Genomic DNA, 25,208 nt, shown 5'->3' with positions numbered 1-25,208 from the left:
TAAGCAGCTCTGTAGCAGCTCAATGCTGATCATTCACATGGAGCTTCTTGTACCCCGCTGCTGCTTCTGTTTAAGCTTGTTACTTTCTTCATTGACCTTGTTCCTTTCTTTGACCTAAAAGGTGTCCCCCCTCCTCGAGCCCAAATTACCATCCTTCCACTTCTCTCCACTAACAGCCCCCGAATCACCTCCGATTCATTCCTTCCTTAGGCTAATCATAAAAATCGTGTCAGTTATTGATGCATGTTTCTAAAAGGTAAGTTTGTGCACTGCTAAATGCTCAGTTCATCCATGTCATGGGCCCCACTAGCCTACACTACTCCTCCCAAGCCTCCCTGATGCTTTCCATCCAAGTTGGGATGGCTCACACAGCCATCTCTTCACTAATTTCTTTGACAAGGCTACAAGTTTCCCCTACAAACTCCTGCTCGCTAGTTCCCTTTAATCTAAATTTCTCAAAGCTCACCTTTCATGCCTTTTTCCCCTCTCTCCACTGCTATTTTCTCCTTTATTCTTTCACACTGCTGTGATAAACATAACAGGACTTTTGATTTAGGTATAGGAAAAGACTCCTTCCTGCTCAGAGCTGACCACAAGCATCTGAGACACCGAGCAAAATGCAGGTGTTTCATCACAAGGCTCAATGCTGTAATATAAAATGAAAGCTAGGCTTCTGGGTTTAATTTTTAATTTTTTCAAAAAATACTTTTGTTTGCACTTATCCAAACGATATCTGGATGACAGTGGGGTGTAACCAAGTTCTAACAGGACTTGAAAACATGGCACTTCTGATATGACAGAAAATCAGGTTAAAAATCAAAACTGATTGACCACAGGGCCTTGCTCTAATCTGTTACATACCAAGAGAGCTCTGAAACAACAAACCAGTCTCTTTCACTTCCTCCCAAGAGGCCTAACTCACTTTCATTGGTAACATTAGACTTTGGCCTCTAGAAATAAAAGCCAGGGCATTAAGTCATTGTACCTGTTTGCTTGTCTTTCCTGAATGGGAAGAACACTAAATTTACCAAAATTCTCCCGATCACTATTGCAGAAGCTCTCTTCTTGTAATGCTTTTTTTTTGTTAAGTTATATCATATGTAGAAATGGTTTTGGGTAACCAAACTGTATATAAGTTAACAAAATTGTTCCAGATGAGTTAAAGAAAACTTACATGTCTAGGCTTTCCTTTTCTTTCTCTCAAGTTTCTATATCTGCCTGCAACAAAGTAGGAAAATCTAGACCTAAATGCAATATACCCTATGTGCCAGCATATCCCTATATTCATACCAAGGAACAGGATGTTAGTTTCAATTCTAGTCTTAACCTCAAAATATAACTAGTGCCTTGAGCCTTCTGAGTCTCCCTCCCCTAACATCTAACAATTTCTGAAACATTTCTTGCTTCTTCTGGGAGTGTTTAGCATTTACCAGGTTTTGCCTTGGGATAAAAACAACCAAATAAATAAATAAATAAATGTACATTTTTAAAAAAAATTAGAACACCATGCATTACCAAACACTTATCATGCCATCACACAGTAAGTGGAAAAATATTTCTCTTTGAGTCAGAGCACATCATAAACAACACCTAAGTTGTTTGGCACTAACAACTAACATGGCACTAACCAATAAGTTTACCACTGAGGATTCAATAACCTGGAGTATATAAAATAACTGCAAAACATTCATCAGTCCCATGATAAATACCATGTCATGAATTATTTTTAGATTCTAGCTGTACAGCCTTTGAAATAAAATATTTACTAATCTTCCTTTACATTTCTGAATGTTTTAAAGCTAATTTAAATACAGAACACCAAGTACTTCACTTTAGCAGGAATAAAATATTAGAGCTGATTTTCAAAGTGCCTGATAACCGTAACTTGGATACGCTAGATGCCAGAGAGAACTTTTTGCCAGACACATAGCTTTTAGTCTCTTACATTCGTTACGTAAATTGCCCAAGCACAGAACAACAAAGCAGCATGCACAAGTTGCTTTCAGCATGAGTTTTTAGCTATTGTGCATGCACAAAAATTTAGGGAGGCAGAAGTAGTGTTATGAACTTTCAAGCTTTTATAAAACTTACCCTTGATCATCAGAAAGCTTTTGAAACAGTCTGAGAAATCAGAAACCAAAAAAGAAAAGATTCAGCGTCTCAATATTCATAACATTAACACCACCAGTATACCCACACTCTTGCTAAGTGAAGGGGAAACTGAAAGCTTGAGGACCAGCCAGCATGGAATAGCACATTTGAGATCTGACACTAGTAAAAAAACACATCAGGACTTGCACGATGTGTAAGTCAGGCAGAAAACTTACAGAACAAGACTGCCTGCAAGTTTCCAGCGCTTCTGATTTAGCAATACTGCATGAATAGAGCCCTGTATTAATTCTGCATCACGTACTCCAGTGCTACTGAACAGCATGATGTTCAAAAGATACTCATTTCAAGAAATGAAAGTTAAGGCCAACTTGAGTCCCAACAAGAAGCCTAGCTTACAGAGGCTGTTTTCTTGTTACTTCAACCGTCTCTGATATGAAGTGAAAGCAATACTGGGAATGGATGAGAATAAAAGGCTTACATATAGAAGTTCAGCACATTAAGCGGAGAACTAAATTAATCCAGTGTGATTTGAGAGGATTTTCAGTATTCTTGAATATGAGTATTTTGTTCTATTGAACGAATTCCTAAAACGTGAAATATTTTCAAGCACTTCAGAAATATTCCTCAGTGAAGCTCACACTCTGTTAACAGTATTAAGCTTAAAAATTAAATGCAGCAACATCAGAGTATCAACTGGAACTCAGAAGTGTCTTAGTCACAAAGTAATGATGCACAGCTGGGAGAACTGCAACTTGCAATGCCGTATTTTCAGAGGTAAGGAAACATTCGAAACCCCACTCTCCCCCAATAAGTGCAAAATCCAAAGGAGAGCTAGGAAGTAGTTAAAAACAGTATTCAGTCAGAGAAGAGAAATTTTGAGTATACCAGGAAAGGATTAGGGGAAAGTATTAATCAGGACTGTATGAAAGCAGGGGAGAAAACACTGGCAGAATAAAATACGTCACAGTGGAATTTTATATTACATGGACACACACCTTGCATGCACCGTGACTTTGGGCAGGCAAACTAACACTAATATTTTTTTTTTCACCTCATCTAATCATCTCAAAACTATGGCAGGACAGTTTACAAGCATTTTCAAACTTCAGTGCACGCAAGAATATGAGAATGCCCATTCCCAGAAAGTATCATTAGAGCATTCGTGTGTTTCAGAAATTTTTTACCAATTATACTGGGGGGAAAAAAAAAAATTTTTAGCCTCCACAGTCATTTGAATAATCACTTCAGCCATGGAAAGAAACTTAAGCAGAACTTGGAGCCTGAAGAAACCATAATATCTTTTCTCTAAAATAGCAGCCTAAAACTAGGAAACATTGTAATTTTGTTTTGTTGAAAATATGGTATTGCAGTCATAAGCTTCTATTCAAAGCAAATAAAAAGCTTGTCCAGGACACCACGAACAAATAGCAGATTGCCACTCTACAAATGGTTCAGCACAAGACGATGCTTTTCTGAACAGAAAGGGTTCAACTGCACTCAAGCGCAACCTGTGCGGGACACAGCCTGACCTCTCCACCATCTGCCGTTTCTTGTGTCTAACTTTGCTGGCCTCCCTGATCGCCTCCCACTTCTTCCAGTCATCTTCGCTGCATGGACCCGGGATGAAATTTACTGGCTGGATGTTGCTTCCCACCTTCCAAGATTCAATCTTACGGGTCAGCATATCGTCCTTCTTATGGCGGGAAGATGGTGAGAGCACTCTGCCGTTGCTCTTTCTTTCCTCCGGTGTTGTGTTTTTTTCAAGTAAACACAGGAATTTAGACCGGATCTCCTCTGGAAGACTCCACGGATCAGGAAAGAGTGCTGGGTGATACTTGTCCGGAGCGCCCGATAAAGGCACGTCTTTTTTCTGAGAGAGGATTTTACGGAAAATCATGTCATCCTTTTCCAAATCTGGAATCACAGGTTGGCCCTCTCTGGGTTGCAGAATTATCTCACCCTCTAGGCTAGGCTCCTGCTCAGAGAATTTTTTAAAATAGCGGGGGTCTTGGAGAACAACTTGATTCACATGGAAAGCCCCAGTTTTCCGAACGAACAAGTCATCGTTTTCTAAATCTGGATACAGATACCCATTTTCCATGTCTCCTTGGTTGCATCCTGGTACAAAGGAAATATTCTTTCTACATTTTATGAGCCTAGGGCCAGAAGTAGGATCCATTTTGGTCTTTGTTTCAGAAGACAAGTAGTCAGAGTATTTTTGCAGGGCCTGAAGTAACGAAAACTGACTGAAGCATATAAAACAAAAGGAGGGAAGTAAAAATATCATTAACTAGTAAGAGGCAAGCAGATCACAATGTATCGTGGTATACATTTGCTTTAGACTTGCAGCATCTCCAGCAGTACAACTACACTGCTTAGCATTCACCACCACTAACCGTAGCACAGCACACGTCAAACATAAAGGTATCACAGCATACCAACCTGCTCAGAAACAGCACGCTTACATGCTCACACATAAAGCCAGTAACCCTATACAGCATGTTACACTTTGCATTTACATGTTTCAGAAGACCAGTTACTTACGGCTACATTAAAAGAAAAAAAACCAAACAAATAGTAATAACCAAAAAAGCACAACATCACAGGATGTGGCTTAATTTCATTTAGCTGTTGCATATCCAGCCATTTCTTTTTGATGCAGCAAGAGTAGAGCTCATGCAGGGATATCAACCTGGGCTGATCAGAAGCCTCCAAGATTTTTCCTTCTGCAATCTGTGACAATGAGCTTCCCACATAATCAGCAGTTGGCTTATAGCTCTGGTCCCTTCTGCAACTGATGTTCCAGTCAAAACTTGGTCTTGGTTGATTAGCAACAATGGCAGAGCTTTGTTTGTAACCAAATTCCTCATCCTCAGAATCTGATTTCTTTCTACTGTGCAGCAGCACAAACACAAAGCAGAGGGGAAAAAAAAAAAAAGAACACGAAGTGTACTCCTTGAGTAAAATGCACAGTGACAACAGTGTAATGGAAATAATATTTCAATTATTTTCTCAAAAAAAAAAAAACACCAAATCCTGCTGCTACACTGGCAATAAAAATGAAAAATAAAAATAAAGTCATACAACTACACTTTATTTGTAAGTTTTGCACACAGGAGAGAAACAGGGGCATGCATGAAAACGCACCTGAACCCTTGAATCTCTTTATACCAGGGTTTGAAAGAGGATTTCCTGATTTTTTTCCATAGCAATTCTTCTTCTGGAGTCCAAAACTTAGGAAGAAATTTGTCAAAAGCAACCACTGCATTTGCCGCTGAAGAACTTAGCTTGCGAAAATAGAGATCATCTTTTTCAATGTTTGGGATGCCTATTTCTTCTTCCTCATCCTCATCAAAATACCCAGATAATTCTGAAGGAATGTTAACTCTTGGTTTGTTTTCCTCTTTAGTATCCAACTGCCTCTGCCTCCTTTGGTTACTGTTCAAAATACCCAATTAGTTAAGATATTTTAGGAGCGACTTGACATAAAGAATGCAAAAAGGCATGCTTTTTGGCTCAGGACTTCAACCTCGTGAATGAAGCAAATTAGTTCTCAATTCCATCACTGCAGCATCAGAAATAATATTAAAAAAATAAAAAGTTAAATGGTTATAACAACATCCTGTTGCCTCCGACAAAAATACAGAGTTTGACAGAAAATGCATAACGAATTATCAGCTGTGTTAAAATGCCAATTAGAAGACTAACTTTAGGGAGTTATTTACGGACTGCAATTTGGGTAACACAATAGTTACTGGATCTTGGATTAGTATCTCTGACCTCAGTGGTTCAAGCACTGCAGCTAGTGGACCAGCTGGATAACTTTCTCGTGAGCAAGATTTAGGAGAGTCATTGCGCAACACGAAATGATGTCCAGGTGCAGCAGAGCTTACAGGGCTCTTTTTGACTAGAAATCTACGTTTTGCTAAGTCATCCATAACCACGTCGGGCAGCCTTCTTTCAGCTTCTGAATCAGAGCCACTGTCATACTCATAGATCATCTGGAAGGAAGCTGGATTTGTGAGCCCACACTCTGCTCTGCTATTTTGGCAGGAAGCTACGGGATTCCTTTCACGTTCACTGAGGTTGACCAAAACAGGAACAGAATGAAGACAGTGAAGTCACGAAGGCAATGATGAAACCCAAGAACTGCCCATTAATCTCATCCGTATGCACCAAGAAGCCAAACAACCAAAATTCATCACCATATTTTGGAAGGATTTGATGAGAAACTACAACCATAGGTCTAGCTCTCATGAACTTGCATTTAAGATCATTTAAATCCCCCCTACCTGGAGTCTGACCAGCATCAAAACATTACTCAAGCACCAGAAAACTGGTTATATGGAACAGAGTAAAAAAATAAAACCAAAAGAAAAAACAACCACACCAAAACTTCCCCCCATTAAGATATGGAAACTCAAATACTTTACTTTGTATTGCAGCAACAGTAGCTTTTCTTTAACTAATAAAGAAATCATTTATTTAAAAAGTCCTAAACAAAGTCTGCTTAACTAAGACTGCACACCAGTACCTTGAAAACGTTCCATCTGACTCAGTGAAGACAGGGCTTGCCCAGCTCCTCCTGTTGTCCTCATTCTTCTCTGTCCTCTTCTTCCTTAAGGGTGCTGGCACATACACCGCCTGCTTATTTTTGTTGGGTAAGAAGCGATTGAAGTCAGCGGTAGGTTTCGGTTCAATCACAGAAATCCTACGGTAAGACCTGTCATCTTTATGGGAGTCATGCATTTTGAAAGGCAGTTCTGAGTCTGTGTCACTGTCGCAACCTTAGAAGAAAGGGGAGAAAAGGGAAAGCACAAACATTATTCTCTAGACGCAAACTTAGAGCTAGAACTTGCACCAAATTGTTCTAAAAATCAATTTAACTCCATATTCAAGATGTTTTGGCTGCAAACTTGCTGAGCTACTGACAGGACAGTAGAAGTATTTTTAGAAGTTTGTGGCAAACCTGCGATAAGGTCCATTAAGCTGAGTTTGGTTTGCATGCCCCTGCTACATTTGTTCCATTCTTTCACTATCACTTCTCCCTGCAGGAAACAAAGTGCTAAACTCTAGATTGAATATGTAAAACAGCAAACGAACTCGCCACTCAAATTTAGTAACAAAGTCAAGTCACCAGCAAATAGTTTAGCAACATGCTCATCTCACTAGATTAACGCCCAGCAGGAGCCCAGGGTACGTCACATACGTAACATGGCTACCTGTTGCTTTGCTCAGATCAGAAATGCTCCTGCTTTGCTCAGATCAGAAATGCTCCTGCTTTGCTCAGATCAGAAATGCTGCATGTGACCTTGGCCCAATGATTTTATGTTATTCACATGGAACAAAACCCAAAAGCTCAAAGTTTTTATAACTTTAAGTTAGGCTACAAGCTTGTATTTAATTTTAAAGTGGGGAAAGAAACACAGGTTAGAGTACAGTTGTAGGGGTCCAACGTCACAAACTTTCTTCTTGTTACCTTTCTTTCCATGGCAACCTATCGAAAGTAACGACTTCCACTGTTTTTAACCTAGGTGAAAAAAAGCCCTACTGAATACTGAATATTCATAAATGGAGTACAGACATAGAGGTTTGACATATCCAAGGAAGGAACAGGGCAACAGACTCTTGCAACTGTTCAATTTTAGGTGGTCCCCTCATGATCTGAATTCTAGCAACTTCTCTTCTTGAACTATGGAGAAATATCCCACACATACAAACAGTCTAACACGGCTGTGAGAGCAAAAGACCCAGCAACCCTTCCTAGGAAAATTCATGTGTGCATTCCTTTGTTTCTACCAACTGTTAAAGGTCAATATTTGCTTAAGCAAAATGCAACTGCGGCCGTTGCAAAACTAGAATTGCTTTTCAAGCCAATTTAAGTACTGGGCACCTGAAGTACTAGGTCCATACATTGCCTTCTCTCAAACTCATAAGACACATGTCAACAAAAGATTTAAAAGAGGAAAAAACCCATACCTTCACTGCCACCTTTCAAGGTTATATCTGATGAAAAGCTTGTGGAGGATCTTGAACCAAGAGAGTCCAAGCTATCAAAGGAATCGTCTCTTTTATGGCTAGCAGAAGACGAAAAGGGCTCTCCTCGGTCAACGTACCAAATATCACCGTACCCACTATCCCTGCCACTTCTGTTCAGGTGGCTGGACTCTTCAAGCGCCTACAAGAGTAAATTTTGAAAGGTCTTTTGCAATAATGTAAGTTGCAAGTGCTACTCATCAGTTTTTGCTCAAAAATTTTAGAAAATGCATTTTCAGCACACAAACGGACTTTACCAGTCTACTGCAAGTCCCTAAAAATGACAAGCTTGGATAGGAGATGCAACACAAGGTCTTAAATTCCTCCTATCTTAGCCAAAGGGAATCAAGACAAGGCTTTTCACAATCTACCACATCAATAAGGACAGGTGGATTCTGAATTTTATGATTATATGTGTAGCAGAAGTACCGGTGTAAGCTACAAATCATTCCTTTTACATGGACTTTGATAGCAAGCAGAACAAACAAAGCAAATAAAAATGTTCTCTAAACTAAGAATAAAATTAAATGCCCAAGAGATTGTTTAGAATTGATGCTGTAACGTATAGCAAACTATAAAATTCAGGCTGTATGTTTATTATCCTTTTTGGATTCCTTACCTTAGTCAGCGCTTGTCCTAATAACTTCTCAAATGCTTTAAGGTTGAGGTATGGACCATTATAATGGGGGTTACTTTGAGCTTTTCTCCCAAGCCAGTACAGTGTAATCAAAACCTAAAAGCGAACAAAAAAAAAAATCAAATATAAAATTCATTGCTTTCCTCTCAAACCAGTATAAAAGCATCCCAGCATACTGTTAGAGATGCTTTCCACAATGAAGTGTAAAATCTTGTATAGTACATTAGCTAGGATCTCCACCAAAACCAATTAAACCTTTTACAATGCCGCTCATCTACCTCAAGCAGGTATAAGTACTGTTTCTAATTACTGCATTTATTTGGGAAAGTAAGCTGTGTAGAGATCATTGTAAGATGGCACTAATTTGCATCAGATAAATGAACAGCTGAAGAATAAAGTAAACACAATAGCAAGATAAACAGAAATATCTTAAAAATATTTAACCACAAATAGTGTGAAATTGTTTCAGAAAGCATTGAAGTAAGTGTGTCTTACATTTTTCACTCTTCTGTTGGTCTCTTCCGGTCTGAAGCAGGGCAAGGAATGAGAAAAACAAAACAAAATAAAAACTTTTAGAATATCTGACTTAAAATTGAATTATTATTTAAGATTTAAACAGTTTCAAGCCCAATTAGAGTCTAGTATGAAATATGCAACTAAGACTGTTCCATAAGAAATAAAATCAATCTGCCTTGAATTCACAGGCATAACTCCATGCTATTTCAATCATTGCATATAAAGCAAGAAACTAGCTAATCTATTATAGTTTCTGGTTTAAAAAGAACTCAGAAAGGCTCTAGGCTTTTTTAATCAGCTAAGGTTTTTAGTTACCAACAAAATAGAAGTGGAAAACAAGCTAATGACTTTGGGAAATATAGCCTCTTATTAGCCAGGAAGATCTTCAGTTCCACATGAAAGCAGATTTAACTGTTACTTTTTTTTTCCTGATCGTATTATATTTTCCAAAATATTTGCCTCAGACACAGAGAACACTTAAGCCTAAAGAGAATTTTTCAGACAAAAAATGAACAACTGAAACTGGGATCTGGAGAGAGATGTTGTAGGGCTGGGTGGAGCGGTTTGGTTTGCTTCTGTGTAAGATACATGTTCCTCAAAAAAACCCAAAAAATAAAACAAAAACACACACACACGCACCCCAACCCAAACATGCAATCACTGACATTAGTAAACTTTTTAAATATATATATATAGCCAATTTGTGGCACCCCTTGGAAGTGCACCAACGCACGCTCAGTGGTGAGTCCTCCTGCTCATTTTAAGAACAAGAAGAAAACTTTTGGATAGGAGCCTCCCAAATGTGGGGTACCACAGACTCAGTCCTCAGGTGTAAATATTCAGGGCTGGACTGCACACAGCAGCTGCACAACACCCCCGCCCACACTGCCAGCGGCTATGGAACGGCAAGCAGCTTACATACATCGAAATGATTTTCCAGCTGCCCCACACACTGTTGGTTTGGAGTGGCTCAGAGGCAAGGTTCACAAACAGCATGGTGAGAGGGTTCAAACAAAAAACCCCCATGAATTAACATACGGTGGCAGAAAGACCTATGCAGAGCTCTGTAATAGGTCAGACCAACAATGTATGCTGTTTCTGGCCATCTAGGAACAAGCTAGTTGGAGGTTGCAGGGGAAAGGTAAAATAAACCATTCAGGAGACAGTTATGAGGTAACAAAATGACGACAGGGCCTGGTCAACATGGATGGCACTCTTCACAGAAATATGATATTCAGTGCGACATGACAACCAGCAGGAACAAGACCATCCCTCCTTCTCTTTCCTCCTAGCTTGAGAGCACCAACTCCCACTCAGTGTGGCTGTAATTGCCTTGCATGTCCCCCCCATCACAAAGAAATCAGGCTGCCAGAAGCACAAAGTCCTGAGCCAGATCTGACCTGTGCAATCCCCACCTATAGCTTCCTTAACATCACATGCCAAAAATGTTGCTGACTAGAATACCAGTCACCTCTTTTGCACAGATAACGAGGAATCCTTCTCTTTCCATGTGAAATATTTACACTTTTTTTTTTTTAATAAAACCACCCCTTCCGAACACATTGTTCTTTTTTCATTGGGCATGATATTGGAGAAATTTTTCTTCTTCCTTTTCTTCAGTACATGGATTTTGTTTCTAGTGTCCACGCTGCAGGATACACCATGACCACAACCTAATGTGCTGATCAGAGGCAGACTGGTTTCCCAAGGGGATGGAAAATTATTCTTGTGGTGGTGTCATTTCACTTCCCACATCTGACAGAGCATTCTAAAGGTTTACACTCTAGCTTCAAGGTCTAAGAGCCTTTCATTAGGGCAGAATGTCTTCTGTTAATTGCAATTATAAAAGCAGAGGCCATGCATGCCCTTGCTAAGGATGCCTTAAAGTTTGCTTCCAAATTTTATCAGCCTAGCAAGCAGCGAAAAACTCCGCCTTTAGTCAGCTGGAGCCTGTATCCAAAAGGTTGCCAGCCTTCACGTAGAACAAAGCTGCGAGATTGAACATGATGGTGTCCATTTCTGCTTTCATTGAGTTCTCTGGGATCGTTTAGGTAAACCATTTGCAACAGGAGCAACATTCAGCTGCCTTTACATTTTAATATATTTTCTATACAGGAATAACTGTAAATACACTAGACCTGCGTACTTGGGCTATGAACACTGCAAAACTTCAGACATTCAGGTAAACCAGTGAGCACAGCTGAGACCCAAGGTGGAGACACGGAGGTACTTCACACACTCAAATGAGACAGTACTCTATTCACATGTTTGCTTGGCTAACAATGGAAGCAAATGGACACGCCGGCTAGCCTTTGTTGAAAAAGTTTCTTCACTTGCATTACTGCTTTCTTTTTCTCTGAACTACACCTATTGGTCTCTAAACCTTTTAAGCAACTTGTCACGATAGATGAAGTCTGAGCAGAAGAAAAAAACAAAACAAGAAAACTCCAGCTAATCTAGAGCAATCAGTTCCTCATTTATATAGGCATATATTAATTCTTCAATGGCATTTAACCAAGGAAAAGAGGAGGATTCTGGATGGCCAGTGTATTGTCCTAAAATCTGTACAAAACAATAGGTATATAATCTTTTTTGCTAAAAGAAAATTCTGAGTAAAGAAGCAATGCTGTTATCTTACTGCAAGGCCTTAAAAGTCATTTGTCACCTACAAACTTCAAAGATGCTTCTCCTCTGAGGCACGCCACTTGCAAACAATGCAGTTTGGATCCACTTGCTATCATTCTCCGCGTGAAATAAGAGCCTTTTATATGTACAACCTGGCCAAGCTCACAACGCACATATGAGCTTACATGCACAAGCCATTGCCCAGTTACCCTCCAGCATATTGCATTTAAAATAGCTGGGCAAATAGCTATTGAATAGAAGTGTGATACAAACTGAAGAGCTTTTAAGAGGAAAGACTTTTTCCTGTGAGCATCAAAATAAAAAAAGCAAGATTTTAACTCAATTGCAGTAAATGAAAACACAAAATGAAATAATTGTATTAAATAGAAGTTCTCCTTCATAAAGCATCATCAAAATGAAAATACTACGCAGCACTATGCAAAGAATTCAACCAGGCTCTTGTATATAACACTGAACAACTACAGTTCATAGCAGGGGACAAGACAGGCATCAACTGCAAGCACAGCAAGTTCTTGCTGCTGTGAGAGGAGGCATGAACCTACCTTCTCTGGCAACCTATTACTACCCAACAGCCAGCTCCTGCTCCCACCTCCGCTCCCCTTCTCAAGTCTGGCTCTAAGCACACGACGCCGAAAACCTCAGTTTCTCACACTGTATTTGAAGAGATCAGAAAATGGAGTGCAAGAACTTCAGCAATGTGGCCCTTAAGCTTTTTAAACACTGCTGAAGAATTATAACGTTATTTTGAACGTGTGTATCATTGAAGTGCACACACAACAGTGCTTGTGGAGACACTTGTCCTGTGAAAGCTATCCTAGGAACTGAAGGGGTATCCCACTTGCTGAAGTATCTTTATCAATGCAAATAAACTCCAATCCTACACTGGGCGATTGTCAAAGTAGTCCGCTTTTTGATATTTCCATCTAAAATCCTCACAGAGCCCAGTTGATGAAGACTATATTCTTTATGAGAATATTATTCTGTTAAACCTAATTTCTGACTTGAATAAAGGAATGCCATTACACTGAAAGTTACAAGCAGGCTGCTGCTTTGCTTTGGAGGGCACAGCCAAGGCTGCATCTTAAAAACAATCTGCTGAAAGAAGTGGGTTCCTGTCCAAATGACGATGCAACACCTCCTACCAAACCACTTCATGTTATTTCAAACAATACCTTCTCTGTCTTCCCAGAGGTTTTTATCTCTCCTTTCACTAACAACGCAACTTTGCTAAAGATGTCTGAACTAAGCAAAGGAAGCTGCTAAGGAGAGCGGTTAAGAGACTGCAGAAAGAATTTTAATCTGAATACGTCATCTGCTCTTGCCACAGTCTCAGCATTTTAGCATTCATTCTGAAGTTTAAAAGAGAAGTAACACTGACCCTCTGTGTTATCTAGTCTAACCCCAATGTCAAACTCCAACTCCAAATTGCCAAAATTTTAAACGTACAACCTTAATTCAAAGTGTGAACCTTAGTTGTTGGCAGTGGCTTCAATAAAAGTTTATGTACAACTTCAAGATTAGCTCTCCTGGAAAATATCTACCAAACACAGCATGGAAGTCTAAAGGCCAAGAGATAACAATATGTGGGAGTTATAATAATTATGAAGTACAACTGCATGATTCCAAGTTGAACACTGATGCAAAAAGATGTGAAATAACCATCTGTGGAGAAATAATACCTTCAGTGTAAATCATCTCATCTACGTCAATCCTTTAGCAAACAGACAAAATACAAATAGCACACAAATAGCTCTCCTTTGTTAGCAGTTAGAGACCAAATACCTCCGTTATGCTTGAACACAAAGCATATCCACAAACACCACTTAAGCCCAGCCAGCACAGACCAATGGATGGTTCTCTAATGAAGATGACTCTACAAGAATAAAGCAAATTGACAGGGCAGATCAGCAGGCTGAGACACAGCTCAAGGAATTTATTCTCAGCTCCACTTTTTGCTCCAGGTTAAATAGCCAAATTAGCGACCAAGGCTCTAGCCTGATAATACAAATGCTTTGGCAGCAGCTCTAGCTGAAGGATTTCCTGGTCTCCCTTTCCCTTCTAGCCACACTCCTGTTTGCTGCCCCCACGGTTATGCCAACACAACTCTGAATCATGCTGCAGTTCCACATTGTGCATCAGGACCAGAGGGCTGTGTCCACTTCTTTGTTTGGGATTTTCCTAATTTGGGGGTTGAAAATGTATATTAACTCATTCATCTGTTTTACAGCATGCTCATACAATTGACTGTGTCAGCACCATGGTAGAGGCAAAATGTTGCCCGCAGAGGAACGGGCAGGGGGCTTGGTGCCGCTCCACACGCCAGTACCCTGAGAGTCTCTGCGTGACGAAACCCCAGCCAGAGGCACTCTGTGCTTCCCCTTTATCTACTGACACTTAGCTCCAAGGAGTGAGGAAAGCCTGCTAGTGTTACTTAAATGTTCTTTGAGGTACTTAAAGAAAAAATTGTACAAGACATTCATATACCTTACAGTTGCCAGCAGACCACAGTACTTTATGAAATCATAAACTAGCCTTTAACCAATTATAAAATATAACCATTGGCAATGCTGACACACATACACCTCCCCAGTGCCTCCTTACAAAAAGAGCAGTGCATTTTAAGTAGGTTTAAGTTTAGGTTTGACTTATTTCAAAACTTCTAACAAAGAAACTTAATAGCTTGTATTTTGTTTTCATAACACGTTATATGACTTGGTTCCCTCACATTCTAATACATACTAAATGCCAGCAACTAGCAACTTATGATGTCAAATCTACTCTGACACTTCACTCTGTTATTTTCCACGGAGAACATCAATGTGGAGCTCAAGACCAAATCCAAGATACCAGAAGTCTGAGCAAAATTCTGGAAGATGATTTTACAGCATCCTGTTCAGAAAGCATGGCTTTCTAAGGGTCTGTTTCTCATATGGAAACATATTTAAAATACAGATCTCAATCTATGATTTAAAAAACCAACCAACCAAACAAACCAAAACCAAACCCAAAACACCTAGATCAGAGTATCCTCCTCCACTAAATGACAGTTATCTGCCAAGGAGAGGCCACGTGGTCATGCCCAAAGAGATAAGAAAAATCTGAACCCATTTACGGGGAGAAAGAAGGGAGAGAGACACTCCCACTGATAGAAGGGAATGTGCCAGTGACAAATGCACCCTGCCCAGTGCCAAACCCTTCCCCTGGTGACGAATACTCCAGAAACCCCAGCAGCTGCCAAAGCTATCTGTTTTCTATCCCTTCCTCTGAACTATAGATCTCACAAACACAGGACTTGAACAGATTTCTGTTTAAAAAGACATATCAGTGCTCTCCTTTTGAACTTCCATCCACCAAGGCAGCGTTTCTACCTCCCAGATACCCTTTGAAGGACTTGGAAGAGCCATGCCCTGGTTTGGCGGCAGAAGCAGGTCAGCACACTGCAGAACAAGCCCGATCCTGAGCTCCTTGCCAAGCTTCACTTACGCTTCTGAGGAGGATGTTGGAGGGTTTGAAGGATTCTCCACCCCCGCCGAGGTATGCTGTGCAGGAGACAAACGGGGGCTGTCCAACTAGCAGCAGGCTTGTGCTAAATTTCAACCTCTTTGGCCACCTACTCAACTGCTATTAATATTGCTGTTATCGGATCTCACTGAATTCCCACGTGCTGCTGAGAATAGAAAGGCTGCAGTGGAAGATGGGGCTGCCACAGGGGTATAGAAACATGAGGCCATTCCTCCACCACTTGGATTCTTAGCAAACTGATATTCAACCCTGAGAACCACAGTCCACTGCCGTGATTGCTGGAAATAAAATGGTCGGGTTATGGCCACAGCATTCAAGAACAGCTTTTGGAAATGCACCTTTCTATCTGACTATAAAAAGCACATGTATTTTCCATAGCAACACATCCGCTGGACCCAATGCCACTCACATTATAACAGCACATAAAGTCAGGTATAAAATGACAGTATAAAATGAAGTGTTTCTCCACGCCCCTACAAAACCACTGGCTGGCAGCAAGGAGCTCTGTAGGCCCTGATGACCGAGCAGCCTGTCCCCACCCCATGCTCTCGCCCACTAATGACGGGGCCAAGGGGTGGAGAGGAGATGCCCATGAGGGGAAAGGTGGAGAGGGAACGCAGCTGGCCAACACCCTCTGTGGGAACACATCCCGCCCATCACCTCAGAGCCTGTCCTTTCATACTTCCACTTGAGCATGGTGTTTCCTTGCTGATCTCACCCATTACGCTTCCACGCTATTCTTAAATCCCTTATCAAAACCAAAACAGGCACTTCTAGAAACGTGCACCAGCCCCAGCAAGTCACCGGACACTCACATTATCCATTTCCTCACACTCTTTTCCGACCCCTCCCTGGGTGGTCCGTCTCTGCCAGCTTCTTCATATCTCAGTCAAATCTACAGATTCTCCCAAAGAGAAAACTAATATTCAGGATAGTGTAGGGCAGAAGGTATAACTGTCAAATAAAACCAGAAATAAAACCCCCCAAACAATCCCCAAAACCATCCCCAGAAAAACAAGCCTGTGCAGAGGAGCCTGGCTGACAGTCTGAGCACTCCTTGGCTCTCGTCTCAGGGGTGGGTAGGGGAAGAGGGATGGAGCATTGCTGCAGCAACAGCTTGCACAGAAAGATGAGACTGAAAGGTAGCAGCTTCCTGCTCAAATTTTAACCTATAGCAAAGAAAAATCAAAGTATTTAATAATTAGTGTAGCTTTGTTGACTGGTCCCTTTTTGAGTCTTTTTCTTACTCCATTCCTAAAACCCCCTAAAAAACTCAGTGGTTTTACTAATTACAGGTGCTTAAACTGGATATTTCTTCTACTGTTTTGTTTGTTTTTTTCCAGGGCAACTCTAGAATTTTTCCCCAGTCTGTACTGGTTACTTTAAATTCCAGGTCTAGACTAGTACCTATGGAAAAATAAATAGCAGGCATTTTGTTTCTGAAAGCTACCAGACACATGCCATATTCTTTGGCCATGAAGCATGAGAACATCCATTGACTTTTATGAGAAATTATAGACTCTCTGCGCATGGAATTAGAAGCTGCAGAACTGACTCCAAGCTCACACAGAGTGTTAGGAGTTCTCAGATGAAATCAGTTTGTTTGCATTCAAGAGGATGTTTGAATTTCAGAGGTGAAAGTAGTTGCTTTTCAAGAAAAAAAGAAGACCTACTTAAACACAGCAATTAAGATAAATGGATAGATAGCTATCATATGACTATTTACACACCCTACAGATTTTTTTATAACTTCCAAAGCATTGGTCTTTAGAACTTGGAGCATATCACTTTGCTGGGTCACTCCATCTCTGCTTCTTTTACCACCCTGTTGCCTGCCCCACCCCCCCCTTTTTTTTTTTTAAACCTGTACATAATTCAGTTGACCATGGCACCAGGGTTATAGTAAGTGTTACCCCTTCTGCTTTTTATACTCCCCCCCCGCTTAAATCAACAGACTTGAGCTCATCCTGTTGATCATCTGAATCATCATCTACATTAATTTTTCTTGCATTCAGTTTTGAAGATCCTTTCCCTTCATCCCTCCCCCCCCAAGCTAGACCATCTTGTGTAAATTTTGTAGATTAATTTGAAGAGAAATCCATATGGGGAACACACACTTATGCTAGCATTCTTTCCAAAAGGAACAGTTGGTATATCTGGGGAGTCGCTCTGAAAAATAAGTATCAAAATAGGCAATTAAGTGCAATGCTGTAAGTTTTTAGAAATATATACAAGACACACAAAGGTGCAGCTGTTAACTAGCACAGAAATAGTTCAACAGCATTTTACAAAAAAATATTCTGTGTGAAGTATATTATTTGCTTTAGCTAAGCTGCAGCAACCATGGCAACTCACAGTTAGCATTTCTTCAAGACAACACTGAAATTCACTTTTTTATTGCCTGATGCCTCTTTAGCATTATTAAGTATTTCTAAAACTGTTCTCATTTTCACTCCCACTCTTACATCCAACTGAAATATTTCAACATCCCCTCCCCCCACATGCAGGTACCAGAGGTAATTTTGTAGAATAGCCCTCACTACTGACTCATTTATCCCCTCTAAAGCACCTCTCAGACACCTCTGCACCAACTCAGGGCACGGATGAAGAAATTACTGCAAGGTAAGCCAGGGTAAAAAATTTTCCATCTACCAAACACTCCACAGGAACTGCCTGCGTGCACTCTTTTACCCTTGAACCCCCAGGGATTAATACTATCATTCAATTCGGATAAAGCATTCAAAGGTGGTCCCTTGGGAAGAGCTAGGATTTGGCAAATTATACAATTTTGCTTGCTCAGAAAGACAGAGAGGTTTTTATAGCCTATATAATTGGAGAGGAGAAAAATAACCTGAAAACCCCTCCTGCATTCAATCTCATCCCTTGGTCCATGCCCAGAGAAAGATTTGGTAAATGTAATCCTCTTATTTTTGAGTCAAGCAAACAGGTGGTGATGTACAAGTGCCTTGTGTATATGAAAACATCCCACCACAGCTTATAACACTCCATAGTGACTTCAGGAGGTTTATTTCATTTCTCATGCTGTGTAAAACAAAACAAAACAAAACAAAACAAAAAAAAAAAACAAAAAACACCAACAAAAACCACCTCATGTCTATGAGGTGTTACTGCATAATTCATACTGGATATTTGGCAACGAACGTAACTGCTGATAAAGAAAAAAAGATGACTGACAGTAACTTAATCTGGGTACCGCTACGCTCACACCTGTGCTAACACTGAGTTTCACCAGTCAAAATAGGTATCTGCTCAGTCGCTATTGTTCTAACGCATACACAGAAAATAGTTCAGCGCAGAGGTGACTCACTAAGAGTTAACAAGAGAAACTACAGATGCCCTATCCATGGCCTGTGGGTGGGAAATAATCTTAATTTCAGCCCACTCCAGTCACCATCTCTGCAGGGGAGCCCAGACCCATAATGACAGGTATAAGCATGAGGATGGATATAGCCTCTCAAGAGGAGACAGACCCCCTGTGTTTTGGGGGTACGTGGGATATGCAGCCCTTGGGACTCACTTGCAGAGATTTCTGACAGCTCATTTTTTCCCCTAGAACAATTCCAATTTAGTGCTGGCCAAACTATTGTACAGGACGACAGAACTGGGGCAGTGTCTACCCGAGCCCCTCTTTTTATACTCAGCTTTTGTCATATTATTAAAGAACGAACGCTTTCACAGTTTAAAGTGGGGTTACTAGAAGCAGAGCTTTGGGGGAAGTGTCATAGAGCTAGGATTTTGGAAAGAATTTAGATTTATTTATAGAGATGGACAAAGTGAAGATGACAAAATGGAGGTACAAGGTAAGCACAGCTTATTCCATGATAAAGATTTTGGAAACAAGTTAAAGTGATGTTGGAATTTGTTCTTAAGTAGAAATAAATCACTACTGCATGACTACATCATTTAGTTTAGTCTCTGCATTTGGAATAAAAACTTTACAGGACTACTGGGTTTTCTCAGTAATATTTTGGCAAAATATTTCACTAGCAAATAAGCACTGAAGAAATTATAAGGCTTCCTCTTTGAAATTTTGCCATATTTTCTCTATGTTTCTTTGGGTTACCCTAGCAATCCAGAGCACAACCTCATCACTCATCGCACAGAGCACAGAAGTATGAAACACAGACTGAACCTGACTTCTGTGCTGAAGTTGGTTCTCTATTAACTTAGGTTGATGCATGTATGCCCAACAGAAGTGAGGCCCACAGATACAATTGAATTTTATTATTTCCTATGTTTTTCTTGATCTGCCTTCATTTTTGAAGACATATTTAGAGTCAGGAAAGAGCACTTCAATTAATACAGACTCAAATGTTAATCTGTTCACCCTGCCAGAAAAGAATGCTTGAAGATTATGTATTCCCTTGAACCAACTCTCCCTGCTGAGCGGAGGCTTCTCTGCTTTTACCCAGAAGACATGGCATGAAACAGCAAGAGCATTAAAAACAAAACCAAGATACAAAAATCAAGTAAAATTCACAAAGCAAAAATGTGCCCGTTTGTTTTGGGGAACAGACAAGATCTAAGATTAGCAGGTATTATATTCCATATTTGCTACAATTTTCACCTCTAATCCTTAGCTCCTGCAACATCCACACGTAAGGTGGCTATTTAATGATGCAATTATTCAGGTTCCTTCAGATTTATTTCTGTCACGTTTGAAATTACTAAATTCAATTTGCTGCTGTCAATATTACTGGATAAGTATGAACTTTTTTTATGAGTTTATTTGGGGAAAAAGAGTTTGTCCACTCCAGTGGACAACAGTGCTTTAATGCTACCTAGAGCAGCCAAGTCAGAGGGTATTTTTAAACATTTGCTCAAAACATTAAGCCTTTTGAGCCAGTTTTCTGGCCAAGTTTTTAATGTTGGAAAAATAAATGCTTTGTAACTCCAAAGTGAGAGAATGGGTAAAAGTCCAAATACTTGCTTTGCCAGAGTGTTAGAAAGTCTGTGTGGGAGGCAAAAAGGGGGAGACAAGGTTAAAAAAAAAAGTTAAGCTAGTCTGACCATATACCTTATATACCTCTGAAGTTGGAGAATTTACATCAATTCTGAGTGTCCCAACCTACTGAAACCAAATGTGCTATTAGTCACTTGAGAGTTTCTGTTGTAAAGTTAGAGGAATCTGAGAATAAAAACTTGAACAGAATTAATGATATGAGAAAACAATCCCAGCCAGGGAACTATAGATGATCTCACACCTCTCTTTCACTGGTACTCATGAAGTATGTAATTTATACCACAAAACTGATGACTGAGGGAAAAAAAAAGCTTAATACACCAATTAAGACACCATCAAAATGCTCCAACAAGCTATTACAACTAAGTCTGGTGGTAGGGAGTGGAACAAAACGATCTGATTCTGCTCCAAGTGAGGCATGGCAATATTCCCAACATCTTTAATGAATGCATGAGTAAATGCTAAATTAGGAATCTTCCTTCTCAAGAGAAAGAAGATACTATATGCACCAGCTCTTGGAAACTACAGTTAGCCATCTGCAGAATTTCACTAACTGCCTAGCCAGATGAAGCACTGGAGAAATAGGCTTCACAGTGGTGGTAAGCTATCCTTCCCAGAAGTCAATCAAACCACAACACAAAAGTAACTCTTGAGCTCTGTAAGAGGCTATTCTACAAATCCTTTCCCCAAAAATCCTCAACATTTCTACACAAAGACCAGGCAGCCAGATAAGGTTAACAGAAACCCTGAGACTCATCTAGGCATCCTCAGCTTCTGAAGACTAAGGGTCTCTTGAAAACCTTGTGAATGGCAATCATTACTGCATTAATACTTGCAAAGATTAAATCAAAGTAACGGTTAAACTGCAAAGGACGTCATTGGCACCAGTTTCGTAAGGGACAGTACGCAGGTTGGGTTAGTGAGTGCTAAATCCAGACCTGCTACCTTGGAAGTGACTATGGAAGCAGCCCTTTTGATCAAGTTTTTAAGCTCTATTTGATTCAGAAATCTCAACAACAGTGCTGTCGCTATATTCACTGTTTTGCAATTCAGCGAAAAGCCAAGACCTTATCATCCCCCAATTAAGGCTGATAATCTAGACAGGATGAGAAATGCAAAAGGCAATTTGCTAAAACTAATCGGATGTTTCTCCTCTTGATTACACCTAATTCTAATGTAGCCTACCTGAAACAAATTATAATTGGGGAAGAATCATGCCAGAAGCCATCTCAGAGGTCTCATCACCAAGGTGCATATTGCAACAGTGAGACTCTTCCAAGGTCTCCCCTCCTCCTTTTCACCTCCAGGCTAACAGAGCTATAAGAAATCAACTCAGTGCAACGGAGGAATAGACGGTAGCATCCTTCTATGAGGAGAGGATAAATCAGTCTCTACTGATGGTTTAGGAACAGGTTGTGAAACTGCAGCAAAACTCAGCTGCTCCTTGACAGGAAGGCAACGACCATGAAGTACAGGAGAAGAGAAGGATGGAAATACCTTCACCCTTTGACCCACAGAGCCCATACATGGGAGATAACCTTGAGCATTATCGTCAGTTTGGTTGCCAGACAGCAAACTGTTGACCACATTATCCACACAACACTGAATGCTTTTGCAATATACTTTCACTTTCTTGCTGCATAGCATTAGATGGGTGCAGAAGGCCACGAAAAAATAGCTGGAGTGCTCTTAACATATTATCCTCTCTACTTTTCAGTATAAATGCAGTTTCATGGCACAATTAACCTGCTCTTGTAGATGTTTTTCTAGCAAGTGAAGATACAAAGACAAGCAACAGTTTTCATGATCAAGGAAATACTTTTATGGCAAAGTAGTACAGGGTACAAGTTTTCTAAGATACTCAAAAATAGCTTATACTGCAGTGTAAGTTATGCAAGCTCATCTTTAATAACATAAATCAGTACTATCAAAAACTGCTCATGATATAACAAAACAGCCATCTGTTTGATGCTAATTTATTGGAAGACACTGATTCAGAACCACTGCAGGAGTCAGATATTTATTGCTCAAAGATAAAGAAGAATGTGAAGTCTTCTGCCACACCACATTTCTCTTTGGTTGGAAAACAGCACATGGAGTACATGTAAAAGTATGCACCCCAACAATTTTTTCAGGTAGGAAAGAATCTGTGGAAGCTTTTGCTGGTGAAAGAAATCCAAACTGTTGCATGAATGCTGAACAGAATGTCAAGTATGTAATTATTTGAACAATTATTAAAAATAACATAGTTATTACTTAAACCCCTGAGGGAAAAACCCTAACAGACACAGGATAGGTACACACATTAATATATTTGAACTTTTTTGTATAATAAAGTTACCAACAGAAACTAGGCAATGTTTCAGAAAGGAAAGCCAACAGGAAAAGAACAACAAATTAAAAGCACAGAGGTATTGTTCTTTGCAAAGAGAAAAAACTAACTCCTGTCAAAAGCACTCCCAAACTGCTTCTCTTTTTAAGCACCGACATTGAAATTTTAGCACTGATGAATGCTGATAGCATACAAATCAGCAGACTGGATGTGAAGTAAACAAGCCTTTTAAAATACATAAGTGCACATTTAAATTCATTCTGTGCTGATTTACAATGTATGAAATCCCAAATACACTCCTTTTGAGTGTCATACTAATTCCCCTCAAAAATATGTTCACTAACACGCTCATGATTCCAGAGCAAGTTACAGAAATAAAACCTGTTTTGGAATTCTGCTTTCTTCAAAAAGGCTTTTATTTTTGGCTTACATAGAGGATTCTGTGTTTCACGGCTACAACTGACCCTTGCCAAAGTGCTTTCACAAGTTGACGACCGGCCAGGGAGTACCACCAGTGGTAAGAAAGCTTTAGTCAAACCAAATAGCAATTCTTTATGAAAAATTAAATGTATAATTATGCCATGAACACAGTATTGCAGTACTTACTCTCTTAAGTAATTAATTTTATTGCAGGTACAAAGATTAGAATGGACTGCAATATGCTTTGTTTAATGAGCCAACTTCTTTTTCTGCCCCCTCTCTTCTACAGGGCTTTTAAGTTGACCATCTATACCCAGTTTGTCTTATACTCTTTTCTTTGTCCCTGTATCTTGCTGTGTTGACCAACACTTAAAAAAAGAGCCCCATTTTTCAAATCCTGGCTATAAACTAATTTCTGCTATATCCTCCACTTCCAAGGAAAGTACAAGGTAATTTTTTCTAATAATTACCCACTAATTATTTTTTGTAAGGATCAGGGCATTACACACTTTAATAAACAAATGCATGGAAATCTCTACAGCTACTTTTTGTAATACCATTAAAGACTAACCTTTTATAACAGTCACCTGCCCTCTACTTCAAAGCGTGTACTCTCTGAGGCTGAGCTGGTGCTGCTGTTTGTTTTTTGAGTTGCCTGGCAGAGATGTCTGAGCAATGGAGAATGAAAACAGTGAGAAAACATCTTCACTGGGATCCCAAATTAGCTGGAGAGCTATCAGAAGACTATTCTGAATGATAGCAGTGGTGGCACGCGGATCACCTACGGCCAAGGAACTAGAAACTGAGAGGACACCAATCCCTCTTCATTTACAGTAAAAGCAGATTCTAGAATATTTTACAGGTAAAGATTAATCATAACACAGCTGTTTTGAAACTGAAGGGAATCTTCATAATTAAACATAAGGCATTAACAGAGAAGTCACAGCACCAAGAGCTGAAGTAACCTGAAGTAATTAGCTGAAGTACCCTCTCATGGATGAAGGTAGAAAAACATTGTTTAGCGGTTTTCTTCCACCTTTTTCACTGCTCCTTAGTTCAGCTTGTAAGAAGCCTAGCCTCTCCTGCAACTACAGATGCACAAGTAACAGAAACATGTTCCGTTAAACCCTGTGTGCCAAAACCTACATGCAATTAAGCTTGGCCAAACAGTTTCTAGGAGCTTGAACATATTTGCTTTCCTGACAAAAATTCTGCAAACAAAAGCCCCTTCTGTAAGTAAGGTACACGTGCCTTTGGTACATGTCCATCAAAACGATTCTTTCCTCAGGAGGCAAAAGCAAGCTTCTCTCTTCCCTCTGACTGATCAGACAGCAATACGCCATTTTTACATGATGGAAAACAAACACACACATTCCTGGGCAACAGGAGACAAGAAGAAATCTGCAGTGTTCACTGCTTCCCCGCCTCCCCTGAACCGGAATTAAGCCAGTATAGAAAACTTTTGATTCAGGCTCGTCTTGGACCTGAACAAAAAACCAAAAATCTGTAGGCAACTACAATTCAAAAATGCAAACCATTTTGCCATATAAGATGTTGTACTTGAAAGTGAGAAAATGCATTTTGGTGATGCTGACAATAACTTGAAATGCTTCTCCAATACTAGTGACCAGGTGAGATCCATTTCTCTGTCATACTTAATTAAAAAATAGCAAAAAAAAAAAAAGCTTGATTTTTTCACATTAGCTTTGAATCAAGTTTTGCTGCAATTTCTTTTGTCCTTGCTACACTGTCCTCTAACAAGTTCTGTAGAGGAACATGGTAATTTAGGCAGAGCTCAGGTTAGATAGCTACACCAGGCAGCATGGTACAGAAATACTAAAGCTCTTGTGGAAGGGGAAAGATGGGTAAAGGAGACAGCTGTGATGTGATATTACTCCAGCAGGACAGTCACAGGTGCCTTCAACAGATGCTCCAGATGCACTGTGATGGGACACAGCTCTGGGTCAGTACTTGCAGGATTAGCGGAAGAGGCTGCTGTTCCC

At 40.0% G+C, this 25,208-nt stretch overlaps 1 protein-coding gene across 15 annotated transcripts in view; it reads right to left on the bottom strand.

The window, feature by feature from the left end:
• LMO7 (LIM domain 7) overlaps positions 1-25,208 on the bottom strand; it is a 130,755-nt gene that overhangs the window by 36,637 nt on the left and 68,910 nt on the right. For 7 of the 15 annotated variants that reach the window (XM_075088619.1, XM_075088641.1, XM_075088649.1 and 4 more), the window contains 8 exons: positions 9,281-9,311; positions 8,768-8,881; positions 8,092-8,290; positions 6,647-6,899; positions 5,260-5,550; positions 4,805-5,005; positions 3,642-4,358; positions 2,092-2,121 (listed from right to left, as the gene is read on the bottom strand). In XM_075088619.1, the coding sequence (XP_074944720.1) occupies positions 2,092-2,121; positions 3,642-4,358; positions 4,805-5,005; positions 5,260-5,550; positions 6,647-6,899; positions 8,092-8,290; positions 8,768-8,881; positions 9,281-9,311 (1,836 nt within the window). Of the gene's footprint in view, positions 1-2,091; positions 2,122-3,641; positions 4,359-4,804; positions 5,006-5,259; positions 5,551-5,892; positions 6,193-6,646; positions 6,900-8,091; positions 8,291-8,767; positions 8,882-9,280; positions 9,312-25,208 lie in introns of all 15 variants that reach the window. The other 8 variants (XM_075088712.1, XM_075088729.1, XM_075088739.1 and 5 more) reach the window with 4 other exon arrangements.

This window comes from Phalacrocorax aristotelis, chromosome 1 (assembly GCF_949628215.1).
Source record: "Phalacrocorax aristotelis chromosome 1, bGulAri2.1, whole genome shotgun sequence".
Taxonomy (NCBI): domain Eukaryota; kingdom Metazoa; phylum Chordata; class Aves; order Suliformes; family Phalacrocoracidae; genus Phalacrocorax; species Phalacrocorax aristotelis.
This window is presented reverse-complemented; position numbering and strand designations above follow the sequence as displayed.